This window comes from Lycium barbarum, chromosome 11 (genome assembly GCF_019175385.1).
Source record: "Lycium barbarum isolate Lr01 chromosome 11, ASM1917538v2, whole genome shotgun sequence".
Taxonomy (NCBI): domain Eukaryota; kingdom Viridiplantae; phylum Streptophyta; class Magnoliopsida; order Solanales; family Solanaceae; genus Lycium; species Lycium barbarum.
Genome location: NC_083347.1, coordinates 106,661,655 through 106,678,434, shown reverse-complemented (window position 1 = coordinate 106,678,434; position 16,780 = coordinate 106,661,655). Strand labels below are relative to the sequence as shown.

Below are 16,780 nucleotides of genomic sequence, written 5' to 3'. Positions count from 1 at the left end.
CATCATCAAAAAGGGGGAAATTGATAAATTATGACATTTCATAGTTTTGATGATCGACATATACACCAAGGACCAGGTCCTTGATTAGGTCCCCTGGGCACTGTACGAACGTAACAGCTGTAAATGTGGCACTGTTCCGACTTGCAGAGCCACTGCGGAACAGTAGCTGCATGTCGGGTAAAAGACAAGGATAATTGCAACGTCTCTATCTATATCACATGCCACTCACATGATCCTCACATGCTCTCATTGGTTCCCTATATAAACAACATGTAGGCATTTATTTGAAGTAGCACTTCAAAATCTATTATTCTCATTGTTGAAAAGAGCAGCTGCCACTGTTAGCAACCGCCACTGTTTTCTCTGAGCTTTCAAGACTAAATAACTCCAAGGACCAGATTCCAAGACTAAAGATGTCTTAAGTCCTAGGTTGTTTAGTCTTTGTCTTCTTGGTCAAAATATTGTAAACCTACACTTCTTTTAAGAAGGGCTTTTGTAGGTATTTGGTATATTAAGTTTTTTGTGTAAACGCCTGACTATAGTTAGTTATGGTGAGTTGAGGTTCAGCTAGAGTTAGTTAAATCGTTTGGTTCTTGGTTAGAATTAGTCAAGAGAGTGCTTGCAATAGAGTTATTGTAAGGGGAGGGATTAGCGAGCTAATTCCTTGGTTGCAAAAAGCTTGTAATCTGAAAACGTTGCTCAGTTAGTGAAGTTGGAAATCCTACTGGTGTAGGTCGTGGTTTTTAATCCCTTGAGCAAAGAGTTTTCCACATAAATATTATGTGTCATTTACTTTTTGTTTTTTTGCTTGAGGGAACAGATAAGGAACCTGGTCCCTTATCTGTTTTTGATGGACTCTTAATTTCTATCAAATACTATATGTATGGTTTGGTATTTTGCAGTATGGCAAAATCGGTTAATATAATTTGTTCGACTTCGACTTACATATACTCACATCTTACGGAATTATGACTTCGGTATTCAAGAAACGTCTCCATTATATTGTACTAACCTCATACATGTAAAGATATTCAAAAGAAAGTACAAGAAATCCCCTCCGTAAATCAATTACACAGAGAAAGACATTTCAATCAAGATAGAGTAGTCAAAGTCCCAACGTCGAAACAATTAGTTTTGTAATAATACTAGTCTATATATTTGTTAGTATTATAATACTACTAATATATATGAATTGTATATGTAACTACATACTTCGGTATGGTATTCGGTATTTCGGTATTCTCTTTAAAATACCTAACACTGTACTAAATTCCAAAAAACTTTAGATGCATACTAGTTATAACATAATACCGAAATTGCAATATGAAAATTTTCGATTTCAGTATCGTAATCGGTATCTACCATGCCATGTCCCTATCCGCATGTACTCAATTTTGTCCTCCGATCCGTTACTTTTTAAATTCTATTCATACTCTTGGTGTTAGGTGATTATTATGTAGTACTGTTCGGATTTATTAAAGAAGCTCCATAGTAAATGAATAGAGTACACGTGTCAAATTCTGTGAGACTAACAGTTCAAATTTACCCATTAACTTTTTACTATGACTTTAAATTACGTAGATTGAAGTTGCAGTATGAGTCAAGGGCAAGAATGAGACTCTTTCTCAAATGACGTATATTAAGAGTCTATATGAAGAATAAAGTAACTCAATTTTGAATTGTACATCAAAATTTTGACCCTTTATCCTCTTTTCATATATTCTTTTGGTTTGGTCAAATTAATTTACAAGAACGCTTTGATATTCATAATTACCCAAATAAATTTTGAACTTCCAAAAATCTATGTCAGCCCAATCTAGGAATCACTTACATACCCCTTTATATAATCATGAATCCCAAAAACAAAAACAAAAAAATCATGTATCCCCATCAAACTATATACTCTATGCAACATGCATCTTTCATGAAAATCTGTTCTAACAAATTAGTAACAATATATAAGTAGTCAACCAATTGATGTTGTCTCCTCCCAACACTAAAGTCTTTTCATCAATTGCTCCATTTTAACTCTCCCAAGTTCCTCTAACAGTATGTCTTAGGTATTTGAATATACATATATTTCCAATTTTTCATTGGATATCATCATCATTTAGCATTCTTAATTATTGATTAGTGTGTTGTTATAAAGGGATCTAAGTGCTCAACGTGCAAAAATGAGGTTAAAGGCTGGCAAAGGAAATAGAACAATGAGATGCCTTAAAGCATCAATTAGAATTCTTAGCAAGGCCAGGGACTTTTACATCAAAAACCTATCGGATTACTCTGAAAGTGTTGTGTATGGCTGTCTAATTGGCTGTTCTTCTGCTCCACAATTGTCTGCTTGGCCCAACAGTACTATTTTCAGTGTTAGCTCCTCCGTATCGAGTGGCAATGAAGATTTCAGAGAGCTTATGAGGATTGCAACTAACACAAGGACTACAAGTCTTGGAAATACGGTGGAATCGGAGCTTATCATGCAACAATGTTCTGCTAAAAGTAGGGTACGTGTGGTTCCTCTTGAAGAAATACCTTAACTGGTGAAACTTGAGAAATGTCCTTGAATCACAATTATTGTTGAAACTTAAGGGGTCTGTTAAGGAATAAGGATATTATCCTTAAAAATGATTTGAAGAAAATTTATTTCTTTTTTTATTAGTCACCAACAGTGACGAAGTCAGAACTTTATGTAAAGAAATTTAATAAATTAATGCACACTATTGGATTTGAATATATAATTTAAAATAAATTTTAAATCCCCCTTACCCTTATCTTATGCTAAAGGAATTTAATGGAACCCGTTGGCTCTACATAGCTCCTCTGCCTCGAGAAGGTGGATGCTTGATAAGAAGATGGGAATTATAAGCTGAAACTATCACTCATTCATAATCAATCTATTGTTTAATAAAGAAAAAAATTTACTAAATCTGTTCCATTTTATGAGGCATTTTTTTTCTATTTAATCTAATTAAAAATAAATTGTCATCTTTTTATATTTGAAAACAATCAAAGGCATATTTTTTCATTTTACCTGTAATAATATGATTTCATTCTTCATGTAATCGATGCATGCACTTGAAATAGATTTTATTTTTAGCTTGATTCTTCTTTCAACCAAGGAGATAGATTCCCTAGCTCTTCTTTTAAAACCAACTGGCCCTTGATGGGTGTTACGTTGTGAGTTGACTAGCGTCCAACATATTTAAAACATAAACAAAGCGCCAGCTATGTAACGTGCCCATCACAGGAAAAATGATTCGGCTTTTGCCTTTTCGTTATTTAATGTTAAGTATCCACTTTTCTCATTAAAGTTGCATGCATGCTGGAAGAACAAATTAAAAGACCTGACCCCCGTAGAAAAAGAACCCTAGTGCATGGCATAAGTAAAACCTAATAAGAACAAATTAAAAAGGTATTATATATATTCACTTCTTCCATAAAATCACAATCAATTTATTAAAACAAAATCAAAATCATCAATATTAACACAAGTACACAACTACACAACACATTTCTTTTAGCAACTGATTGACAAACCTTGGAACGCCAGTGGTGCTGATTTGAAATTCACTGAATAATGGAGTCCGTCGTCCATCTATCCTTCTCCACTTAAATATCATACTTTGTGTGGTAAAATGTGAACTCATGACATGTGTCTAATCCATACATGCGTTTTTATCACTAGACCAAAACCATCGGACAAGTAGACAACACGATTTTCACAATTTCTAAGTAGTCCATTCAAATGTTGGATGGAAAGTCGAAAGGCAAAGGAAAAACGGAGGATGAATCAAGTAAATCCTTATGAACAAAACCATACTTCCTCAACACTTGATTATCTGCAAAATTCAATGCCTTCTTCATTGCATCATAACAAGTCTCCCAAGTATACATCGGATTGTGATCACCACTACAAGGTTCACAACCAGTAAAATGTGTAATAAATGGTCTCCTCACATTATCCTTAATAAGGTACTCCTCCCAAAGCTTAACGTACCACTCACTAACCTTCTCTGCATGCCGCCTCCTCAAAATAGGCACTTTTTTCTCTATCCCAATATACTTGTCTGTAACATTATTTAGTGTACCTATAATATCCACCCAATAACCTTGGTAATAGTAATCACTTTCTACGTAAATTTTGTCTCCCCATTTGTGTTTTTCTTCTAAGAGTAAATATGATAGACCTGATTGATCATCGGATTGCGGAAAGTCCTTGTCCTTGAAGGTTGTTCTTAAGATTTTGCCCCATTTATCGTACTCTGGTGGTTGTGGTCCCATCTTTGACCAAGCTTCAACCAAGTCCATTGACCATTGACAATTTCGAATCAAGAACACTCCGGCATTGATACCTGTCCATATAAATAACGAAATTAATTATTGCCTCGTCCTAATTTACGAGACATTGTTTAATTAGTTTTCTAGTAATTAGTCCATTCGTCCAAGTTTAAAAGGAGTAGATTACGATGCGTTTGTTAATTCGATCCATCGAGTTAAATTTGTAATGAGTATAAAATTATTGAGTCAAATTGGATCAAAATGTAACTCAAATTCTAACATAACATTCAAATTTGAAAACAGAGAATTATGTAAATTTAGATAAATTATAGGAGTAGCTAAATATTTTTAAAAGTACATTAACTTTGAGTTTGTTTTTCCAAAAAACAATTATTATTTCTTTTTAAAAGATGGGAGATTAGGGCATGTTGACGAGTAGAACAATGACTGTTATTGATCCATCTTAATTTAATTTATTTTGCCTCTAATGACCAAACACAAATGTTAAGCTGATTGGATTATATGAGTAGTTTAGTAGCTTAACTCATTTTAACGCCCTCAAATTAATCTGTCCATTTATAACCTTCAATATGCTTTAATTACCATATGGTCACTTTTGTGGCCTTGCATAATTAGACATTTTGACCAATTTCGAACTTCATACTACTAATCAAATTTTGCAAGAATAGTCAATCCACGAAACTAGCCAATTTAATACCTGTCCAGCTTTTTTTCTCATAGATTAACTTTGGCCAACCATATACCACAAAGTTATGATCTTTGTATTTTTGCAATGGCAGTTCGAAGTCCATGTCAGTGAAGGCAGCATCAGAGTCCACCCACCAAATCCATTCTGCTTCTGGATGAGCTACCATTGCTGCTCTAACGGCTGGCAATTTTGCCCAGAAGAAAAACATTTTTGGTTGCAGTAATACGTTATTGTAGAATATATCGCACCCGTGGATTCTACTGTAATCTACCTGTCATGAAATTAATTTGAAGAATATTAAGATAACACTCAAATTGTTAGGAGATGAGTGGAAAAAAAATGATTCTATTTCCATAATTTGGTGGTTTATATAAAATAAATCGGATACATGGATACTCAAAGGTTTCTAGGTCAGTTTATGAAGATGAGTGCACATTATACACCTTAGGTGAATTTCACGTTAAAAAAAAAAAAAAGAGAATAGATATAGAGAGAAAAGTAAAAGTACTACAGATGTATCACAATTTCACATCACTTCATGCACTTTTAGACTCGATAACAAATTTGTGAGGCTCTATACGGGCCAAAGCTAGTGGTGAATCTGTAGTATAGTGTATACTATGGATTCACGTTAACCCAGTAATTTTATGCATCAAGAAATTTATTAAATGTCTATAAATATTTGATTATGAACACAATTATTATTGTTTCTTCCGTCCCAATTTATGTGATACCTTCTGAATTCCGAAATGCAAAAAAGTCTTTCTTTGATCGTAATTTTTTCATTTATCTTTTAAATATTTTTAATTTTTAATTATTGTAACATATAGTACATTTCACGTATCCCCAAGTATATAAATTTTATTTTAAAAAACTTAAAGATTTCATGCCCACGATCGAACATGTTTGACTCTCAAAATTCGAACTGTACCACATAAATTGAAACATAAGGAGTACTTATTATTTAAGATCATTATAAGAATTTATAAACTTTAAATTTTAAATTCACCTCTAACCAAAGCGGATAATACATAGATGAATTTGTCTACAATGACTGTAGTCTATATATGAGTTGTTGAACTAAAAAAAAAATAAAGTGCATGATAAATAAAGTTTGAATATCTGTACACCAGCTATGTACCTTGTTCTTGAAGAACCTTAGCAACAAATGATCACCGACAGGGTTCTTACACGGCATGGATTGTGAACCTGAAACAATTAAAACCCTTTCTTTTACAACAAGTTTAAATGAAGGATGAATATTCAGCCATTTACTTCGCTTCTCATCCCAGTTCTTAATTGGCTTCTCAATAGTATAGCTCAAATCTTGATCATCATAGAAAGTTGGTAATTCTTGTGAGTCTCTAGAAGGGGGAACAGTGGAATTCGACATGGCAAAAATGGGTGAAAAACTGGGATTAATGGGGCTAATGAATGACAATATGGCCCAGATTATCAGTAAAGCAACCAAAGTTCCACCGATAAACATAAATCCATTAGAGAAAAATGATGAAACTTTGCTTCGAAAATATTCTTGGTTGGCCATTGAGCAAGGTGTATGATGATTAGGGGTGTTCATGGTTCGGTTTGGGTCGGTTATTGGTTAAAACCATAACCAAACCAATTTAGTCGGTTTTTAAATGTCTAAAACTATAACCAAACCAAGTAAAATAATAACCACCGGTTTGGTTATTGTCGGTTTAGTTCGGTTTGGTTCGGTTTTTCGGTTTATGACTAGCCGTGACAATTCAAATATTCTCTCTCTACATTCTTCAAATTTCTTATGAAGCTTTTTTTTCCTCATGGCCCACAAGGGTGAACTTTGCTGCATATTGAGGAAAAGACACGCTGTTGGAAAATCACGTGGACCAAACTTGCAACGCAGTTTAGATTCAAAAGAACAAGTCAAACAGAGGTTTCAAAATACAAACAACCCTTATGCTTACGACTTATTAGAGTTGGGCTTGGATTGTTGGACATATTCTTTTAAGACATGGGCCTTAAAAATAAGTAGATCAAAATTAAATTAATAATTAAAAGGTATAAAATATCTTGAATTATTTATGAAAAGCTAATATTATACATATAAATAATTATAAATTTTATGTATATAATTATCGGTTTGGTTCGGTTATTTATTCGGTTATTTTTTACTATAACCATAACCAAATCAAATATTATCGGTTTTTCAAATTTAAAACCAAACCAAACCAAACTAAACCAAATGTCGGTTATTTTATTCGGTTTGGTTAAATTTTCGGTTTGGTTTTGGTTTTAACCAAAACTGTGAACAGCCCTAATGATGATTATGGCTGGTTGGGGATACCATTTTACGGAAGAGCACTTTTGGCTATAAATTGTAAAAATACTGGTAATGTTGTAAATATCCCAACTTGGTGGATATCCATTAATTTGGAAATATCCCAAAATATCCAAAATATCCCAAAATATCTCCTTTGTATGTTGCTCCTATAAATAGGATGCACAGATGCAATGTTGAAAGAGGAGAAGTAATAGAATCTGATATCTCTCTACATATTCTCTCTACATATTTCTTCTGTGTATTTACTTCATAGTTTTATTTTATAACACGTTATCAGCACGAGACTCTGTCATCTCGAGCAAATACTTTACAAGCCTCGAAGGTATTGATTTCTTTGTTTTCCATTACTAATGGCAAATCTTTCTAGACGTGAATTTGTAGCCTTAGATATATCCGGCAATAGCTATATGTCTTGGATTCTTGATGCCGAGATTCACCTTAATGCGATGGGTCTGGAAGACACCATCAAAGATAAAAATGAGGCATCAAACCAAAACCGTGCTAAGGCAATGATATTCCTCCGCCATCATCTTGATGAGAATTTAAAAATGGAATATCTCACGGTTAAAGATCCTCTTACGCTGTGGAATGATCTGAAAGATAGATATGATCACCTGAAGATGGTCATACTTCCACAAGCACGTTTTGATTGGCTCCATTTAAGGTTCCAAGATTTTAAATCTGTTAAGGCATACAATTCTACTATGTTTAAAATTATTTCTCAATTGAAATTATGTGGTGAAAATATTACTGATCTTGATATGCTGGAGAAAACATTCTCCACTTTTCCCGCCTCGAGTATGCTCCTGCAGCAGCAATACCAAGAGATGAAGTTCAAAAAATATTCTGATCTAATCTCACATCTTCTAGTGGCTGAACAACATAATGAATTACTGATGAAAAATCATGAAAGCCGACCCACTGGTACTGCCCCATTCCCTGAAGTGAATGAGGCAAATTTTCGCCATTCTAGGCGTGGAAGAGGTCGTGGCCCCAGTCGTGGTCATGGTCGTGGTCGAGGAAGGAATTTTAATCATGATTCTCGTTTTGCACCATATAATACCCTTCACCACCAGCAGTGTAAAAGGAAGGATGAAAAACCTGAAGTTGTGCAAAAGAAAAATTCAGAAAATAATTGCTTCCGATGTGGAGGAAAAGGGCACTGGTCACGTACCTGTCGTACGCCAAAGCACCTTGTTGAGCTATATCAAGCCTCCCTCAAAAAGGCAGAAAAGGATGCCGAAGCAAATTTTATTTGTGAAGATAATGTTGAGCCCATGCATCTAGATGTGGCAGATTTTTTTGAACTCCCTGAAGGAAAAATAGATCATCTAATCGGTGATGGATCTGTATTAACTTAGATATTTCATATATGTCGTTTGTATTAGCTATTGTGGTTATGTTTCCATATATATGTAATAAAGTGTGTGTAATACTTTGTCTAATCAAAATATCTACTTCGATGTTTACTTTGCCTATTCTTTCGTTTTGAAGAATATATGGAAAATCCTCAAATATTATTTGGATCAATGACCAATCATGAAGATATTTGTGTGATTGATAGTGGAACAACGCATGCTATATTCAAAGATGATAAATACTTTTCTCACTTGCGTAGAAAAAGGGGAAATATTAATACAATTTCTGGCAATTCGAAATTAATTGAAGGCTCCGGAAGAGCTACTATATTTCTACCTAAGGGGACGAAACTTGTTATAGAAGATGCATTATTCTCTTCTAGATCCCCAAGAAACTTGTTGAGTTTCAAAGATATCCGCCGTAATGGGTATCACGTTGAGACATTAAATGAAACAAATGATGAATATCTTATCATTACAAAGAATATCTCCGGCCAGAAATATGTTTTGGAGAAATTACCAACTTTGTCTTCTGGCCTGTACTATGCAGAAATTAGTACAATGGAAGCACACTCAATCGTAAACCAGAAGTTTAACGATTCAGGAACTTTTGTGCTTTGGCATGACCGAATGGGTCATCCTGGATCAATAATGATGAGACGAATTATTGAAAATTCAAAAGGGCATCCACTTAAGAACCTGAAGATTCTTGAAAGTAGTGAATTTTCATGTGTCGCTTGTCATCAGGGCAAATTGATAACCAGGCCATCACCAATGAAAGTTGACACTGAATCCCCTGCTTTTCTAGATCGTATACATGGGGATATATGTGGACCTATTCACCCATCTTGTGGGTCATTCAGATATTTTATGGTTCTAATAGATGCGTCTTCGAGATGGTCTCATGTGTGCCTCATATCGTCTCGCAACCTGGCGTTTGCGAAATTATTGGCACAAATAATACGCTTAAGGGCACACTTCCCAGATTATCCTATAAAGGCTATACGTCTTGATAATGCTGGAGAATTTACATCCCAAGCTTTTGATGATTATTGTTTATCAGTTGGGATAAAGGTTGAACATCCTGTAGCACATGTTCATACCCAAAATGGCCTTGCTGAATCATTTATTAAGCGTGTGCAATTGATAGCAAGACCATTACTTATGAAAACACGGTTGCCTACAACCGTCTGGGGTCATGCTATTTTACATGCAGCATCTCTTGTTCGTCTTAGACCGACTCATTATAATAAATACTCCCCGTCACAATTAGTATTTGGTCATGAACCAAATATTGCTCATCTCCGAATCTTTGGCTGTGCTGTATATGTGCCTGTAGCACCACCACAGCGCACTAAGATGGGCCCCCAAAGAAGGTTAGGAATATATATTGGGTTTGAATCACCCTCCATTATTCGCTATCTTGAGCCATTGACGGGAGATTTATTCACTGCCCGATTTGCAGATTGTCGATTTGATGAAACAAATTTTCCACAATTAGGGGGAGAGAGAAAAGAAATCAAAAGAGAAATTGCGTGGAGAGTTCCATCACTATCTCATTTTGATCCACGTACCCCTATATGTGAGCAGGAGATCCAGAAGATCATCCACTTACAGAAAATAGCAAATCAAATGCCAGACGGATTTACTGATTTGAAAAGAATAACTAAGTCGCATATCCCTGCAGAGAATGTGCCTATTCGAATTGATGTTCCAAAGGGACAATCTACTAGTGTCATAGCCTCTGAATCTCATCCACGCCTGAAGCGTGGTAGGCCATTGGGCTCCAAGGATAAAAATCCAAGAAAAAGAAATACAAACAAAGATCAGAATGACACTATGCAAGGATCTCATGAAGAGATTCAAGATCTGATTAATTCTGATATTCCTGAAGAAATCAGCAAACCCGAGACTTCAGTGAGTGAAGAACTATATCGTTCGAAAATTGTGGTGAATAGTGTTTTTGCATATAATGTTGCACTAAATATTATAAAAGGCAGTGAGGATCAGGAACCTCAATCTGTCGGAGAATGTCGACGAAGATATGATTGGCCAAAATGGCAAGAAGCAATTCAATCAGAATTGAATTCACTTGCTAAACGTGAGGTTTTTGGACCTGTAGTCCAAACGCCTAATGGTGTAAAACCAGTTGGTCACAAATGGGTCTTTGTACGGAAGAGAAATGAGAGAAATGAAATTGTGCGATACAAAGCACGCCTTGTTGCACAAGGATTCTCTCAAAGACTCGGCGTCGACTATGAAGAAACATATTCACCAGTTATGGATGCTATAACATTTCGATACCTCATGGGTTTAGCTGTCTATGAAACCCTTGAAATACATCTTATGGATGTGGTTACAGCTTATCTTTATGGTTCACTTGATAATGAAATTTATATGAAAATTCCTGAAGGATATAAAATGCCTGAAGCATTTGGTTTAAAGTCTCGGGAAATGTATTCAATCAGATTACAAAGATCATTATATGGTTTAAAACAATCAGGGCGTATGTGGTATAATCGCCTAAGTGAGTACTTGATAAATGAAAGATATATAAATGATGCCATTTGTCCATGTGTTTTTATTAAGAAAACAAAATCAGGGTTCATAATACTTGCTGTTTATGTTGATGACATAAACCTCATTGGAACTCCAGAAGAGCTCCAAAAGGCGATTGAATATTTGAAGAAAGAATTTGAGATGAAAGATCTCGGAAAGACAAAACTCTGTCTTGGTCTGCAAATTGAACATTTCGCAAAAGGGATCTTTATCCATCAATCTGCCTATACTGAGAAAGTTTTAAATCGGTTTTACATGGACAATTCGCATCCTTTAAGTACTCCTATGGTTGTTCGCTCACTTGAAGTGAGCAAAGATCCGTTCCGACCTCAGGAAGAAAATGAAGAGCTACTTGGTCCTGAAGTACCATATCTTAGTGCAATAGGTGCACTTATGTATCTTGCTAATGCTACAAGACCTGACATAGCATTTTCTGTTAATTTGCTAGCAAGATATAGCTCTTCTCCTACACGGAGGCATTGGAATGGGATTAAGCATATATTCCGATATCTGAAGGGAACTAGCGATATGGGTCTGTTTTATACTAACAAAGGTAGTACAGATCTTGTTGGTTATGCAGATGCAGGTTATTTATCTGATCCACATAAAGCTCGATCTCAAACGGGCTATCTGTTTACATGCGGAGGTACTGCTATATCATGGCGATCGACCAAGCAGTCCATTGTTGCTACTTCTTCAAATCATGCTGAGATAATCGCTATTCATGAAGCAAGTAGAGAATGTGTGTGGTTGAGATCAGTGATACATTTCATCAGAGAAAGATGTGGCTTGAAGTGTGATACAAAAATACCCACAGTATTATATGAAGATAATGCTGCATGCATAGCTCAATTAAAAGGAGGTTTCATAAAAGGAGATAGAACAAAGCACATTTCACCAAAGTTATTTTTCACACATGATCTCCAGAAGAATGGTGTTATTGATGTGCAACAAATCCGTTCAAGTGACAATCCTGCAGATTTGTTCACTAAATCTTTGCCAACTTCAACTCTTGAGAAGATGATATTCAAGATTGGAATGCGAAGACTCCGACATCTGAATCTTGGTCTTCGTCAGGGGGAGTGAAATACGCGTTGTACTCTTTTTTCCTTAATCAAGTTTTGTCCCATTGGGTTTTCTTGGTAAGGTTTTTAATGAGACAACTCTCAAAGCGTATTTCTAGATATGTACACTCTTTTTCCTTCATTAGGACTTTTTCCCACAGGGTTTTTTTTAATAAGGTTTTAACGAGGTACATCATCTATTAATGGACATCCAAGGGGGAGTGTTGTAAATATCCCAACTTGGTGGATATCCATTAATTTGGAAATATCCCAAAATATCCAAAATATCCCAAAATATCTCCTTTGTATGTTGCTCCTATAAATAGGATGCACAGATGCAATGTTGAAAGAGGAGAAGTAATAGAATCTGATATCTCTCTACATATTCTCTCTACATATTTCTTCTGTGTATTTACTTCATAGTTTTATTTTATAACAGGTAAAACTTAATAGAAGAGCACTTTTGTTGGGAGACGGATTTGAAAAGGCTCATTGCTAGCTAAGAAAGGATGTAGAAATAGAGAGAGAGTACCATTATTAATGACAATGACTAAAGTAAAGGCAATTGCTAAAAAAAACAAAGAGTTGATTTTTTTTAAACACCTCTATATGTAGGTGTAGAATTCTATGTAGAGTGAATAAGAGAGTCGTGGGATATTTAGTGAGATAGAACATGCCATATATTTAAGTCTTAATGAGATGATTAGTGGTGAAACATGTCATAGTGGTTACATAAGTTACCTCAATAATGCTCACTTTCACCACTAACTCATGCAAATTAATATTAAAATTTTGATATTAAAACGTATTTTTGCTCCAATAGGTGTGTCTTAGACACTTTTGAAAATGTTTTGGTGTGTACAATGATTTCCATGGTTAAAGGGTGTGTAACGGCGATTTGGATCCGACCTCAGGGGATAAACTATGTATTAAGCTTTAAGTAAATGTAAATATGTTCTCGGTAAATGCTTAAATTACCTATTTATACGAGACAATAAATGCATTATTATATGTAGTTTTTTTGCACAAATTATTAATATCAGTATCGTATTACTATTATGTCGTATATTCAGATTCTAATGCAATAGTCAATCGTACAATGACAACATTTGTAAAAAGAAAATTCTTCGATTTAACCATTCGATTGTTGGAACTTACTGCCCTGACTAATCGAAATTCTAGTTAATCGTACCCCAAATCTTTAAGCATGGACGATCTTTTACCCTTCCACCGTACACAGTTGGTAGTCTAACATTTGTATAGTATTATTATTACTGTACCTATTAACGGGAATAAGTGTATGATATATCCTACAATTGCTGCATAAAAGGTGCATAATCTATCCTGTACCGAGCGACCCCTAATTATTGGCTTTTAGCGTTGGTCTTTAACGTATGCCTGCATGTAAAGTAGCCCTTAAATTGTTGGCTTTTGCAGCAAATCATTCCATTACGATTGTGTTCCATTAATTAAACACAAAATTAAAGCAGATTCCCTTCACTTTGCCAAAAGCAGAACAGATTAAATTATTTGTAGAACAGGTTAAATTATTTGTAGGACACATGAGACTCAATTTCGATATATATAGAAGTTTCCTTCTACTTTATTACTTACTGTTTACGTTATCTTTCAACCTAAAGCTTAATTAACCAGATATGAACACTCTCTATACGATTAAAGCAATTTGATTAATCAATCCTAATTTTGGGCCGTACGATATTACAATATGAATTTTGATATTTACAACTATATTTGTGTTGATAACTTTTATTCATTCTAATTTAAATGTCTATGTTCTCTTTTTCTCTCAAAATTGTGTTGATTTTTCTAATAGAAATTTTTTAAGCATATATAGTACGTAGTAATTTTGTAAGAAGAAACAAAATCTGTAGGTTTGACTCTGAAACGTAACACAAACTCATTTCGTCCAGTGTGAATCTGTATTTTATTATGATGCTTAGTAACTAGTAATAGAGTTTATCTTTTATTACCCAGAAAACTTGACAACAAAATCTATGAAACTTGTTGAAGAAACGTAACTCTATGAAGCTTCTAGTTTTTGTTTGTTTGCCTGAGATTTTTACTGGACCACCTAATCCCAATTCTTTCTGTTTGCTTCTTCGTCCAAGTTGTTCAATGCGTTACATAGAAAAGTAAGATTCCATATTCTATGTCAATAGATTCGCGGTACCTAGGGGTGGCAAACGGGCTGGTCGAGTCGGATATGGGTCGGGTTGAAAATGGGTTAACAAAAAACGGATCAATTACCCGACCCACCCATATTTAACACGGATAAAAAATGGGTTACCCAACGGATAATATGGATATCCATATTATCCCAAGCTACTTAAAAGATGTTGGCTTCATGTAACTAATATGGGGAAGATTAATTTACCTTCTTGTCCACAAATCCAATCCATAGTACATAGTTGCGCCTCAGCATATGTCGAAGAATAAAACTTCGAAACATTCCAATGACACGACCTCCGACCTCCAAAAAACCTTTTCTGGAAAATACTCACCCACCTCCCTCCCAACTCGTCTATTTGATATATCTTGTTTTACTTTTATAAGAAATTATAAAAAATGAAAAATACTTTTATAAGGAATTATAAAAAATGAAAAAAAAAAACATTCTTACCCTCACCCGCCCCATTGTGCCCCCACCCTACCACCTATCCCATGCCAAATTTAACCACACAATTTTTTTATTTTTACAAAAAATTTATAAAAGAAAAATAAAATATATGAAGTAGAAAACTCGAGAGGGGTAGGGATGCCGGGGAGGTATTAAAATAATCATTTTTGCAACGTAGCCTTTCTGAGATAGTGGCCACTTATGTAAAGTAGCCATTTTTCTAAAAGTGACAAAAATGGATACTTTTGTAAAGTGGCCTTTTTTTGAAAAATGACCAAAAAAGTTGCTATTTTTGCAAAAAAAATTGCATTTTCGGTTGTTTTGCAAGAATATATTTTTGCAAAAATAGGCATTTGATGTCACCTTTAAAAAATGATCAATTTACAAAAATAGCTTTTTTTTTGTGCCACTTTTAGAAAATGGCTAGTTTACAAACATAGTCACTTTTTTGGGTTGTCGTCAAAGTGCAAAGTAGTCATTTTTTTTGTTGTTTTAGAAAAAGACCACTTGCAGAGGTATACACATATTTGGTTATCTTATAAAAATAGCCACTTTGTGAAAGTATTAAAATAATCATTTTTTCCATGTGTCCTTTCTAAGATAGCAGCCACTTTTGTAAGGTAGCCATTTTTTAAAAAAGTGACAGAAAAATTGCTACTTTTGTAATGTGGCCATTTTTGAAAAATGACCAAAAAGTTGCTATTTTTGCAAATTTGCATTTTCGGACATTTTGCAAAAAATACGCTTTTTGCAAAAATAGCCATCTTTATGTCACTTTTCAAAAATGATCAATTTACAAAAATAGCCATTTTGTGTCACTTCTAAAAATTGGCTAGCTTACAAACATAGTCACTTTTTTGGGTTGTCTTCAAAGTGGAAAGTAGTTTTTTTTTTTTTTTTTTTTTTTTGGTCTTAGAAAAAGGTCCCTTGCAAAGGTATGCATATATATGGTTAGCTTATAAAAATAGTCACTTTGTGGAAGTAGCATCTTTTTCAAATGCAGGGTGGGAATTGAAGTGGGGGTGTAGGAGGCGAGAGGTAGTGAGTTGGGGGATGAAGGTTTGTGTGGTTAGGGGGTTAAATTGGTATTTCCGTCAAACCAAACACTAGAAATTATTTTTCCGAAAATGTTTTCCGCATCCAACCAAACACAAGAAAATAAGTAGGAATATCACTTATTTTCCAAGAAATCATTTTCTAGGAAAACATTTTCCATCATACCGAACACACCCTATATGTTGTGAGTTTTACCCATTAAGTTACCCATATTTTAAGTGGATAATATGGACTGACTCATGTTGGACCCATTTTAAATGGGTTGGATATCCGACCCATCTAAAATGGGTTGGGTTGGACGGATAACCATATTTTTTATCCATTTTGCCACCTCTAGCGGTACCTATGTACTGACTACTGAGTCGTCAAATAAGACACGTTCAAAAAACTCAAACTCTTACGCGTTCGCCCACAGCGTGCCCCAATAAGTCTCGAATGAAAAACTGAAGCCTACATGAATGACATGAACCATCAAAGTCCTACAAATGAAGACTTGGCATTGCAATTTTCGAAGGTGTAAGAGTCGGTAAGACTACACTATTTTGTGCACATACTTCCTATACCTTATTTATACCAAATTAAACAATTAAAATTAATGTGAAATACATATCGGAAGTGGTAAATGTCTGAAGGAAAATATGTTGTATTCATGCATTGGTGTAAGCGTGGAATGAGTGTTATATATAGTAGTAACTTCTTCCTCTTCTTCTTTCTTTTATCTTTGGTCAGTATTTTGGTAGTGGTGGAATTCTATTTATTTTGTATATATGATTAATATATTGAAAAACAACAACATCA

The 16,780-nt window shown here is 34.6% G+C and overlaps 1 protein-coding gene across 1 annotated transcript; it reads right to left on the bottom strand.

Moving 5' to 3' along the window:
• Nucleotides 1-3,533: 3,533 nt before the first annotated feature.
• LOC132617888 (putative glycosyltransferase 7) lies at nucleotides 3,534-6,902 on the bottom strand. The gene is made up of 3 exons (XM_060332956.1): nucleotides 6,126-6,902; nucleotides 4,994-5,255; nucleotides 3,534-4,349 (listed from the first exon to the last, which is right to left on the bottom strand). Exons 1-3 carry the CDS (start codon nucleotides 6,561-6,563, stop codon nucleotides 3,739-3,741), a joined length of 1,311 nt encoding a protein of 436 aa, XP_060188939.1. The 5' UTR covers nucleotides 6,564-6,902; the 3' UTR covers nucleotides 3,534-3,738.
• Nucleotides 6,903-16,780: the final 9,878 nt, after the last annotated feature.

Bases quoted from the DNA above. Each gene is read 5' to 3' on its own strand.
- LOC132617888 (XM_060332956.1), bottom strand. From the start codon at position 6,563: ATGAACACCCCTAATCATCATACACCTTGCTCAATGGCCAACCAAGAA. The intron at 5,256-6,125 runs GTACATAGCTGG...ATTTCATGACAG, and splicing joins TAAGGTTCTTCAAGAACAAG to GTAGATTACAGTAGAATCCA. The intron at 4,350-4,993 runs GTATTAAATTGG...TTATATGGACAG, and splicing joins TGAGAAAAAAAGCTGGACAG to GTATCAATGCCGGAGTGTTC.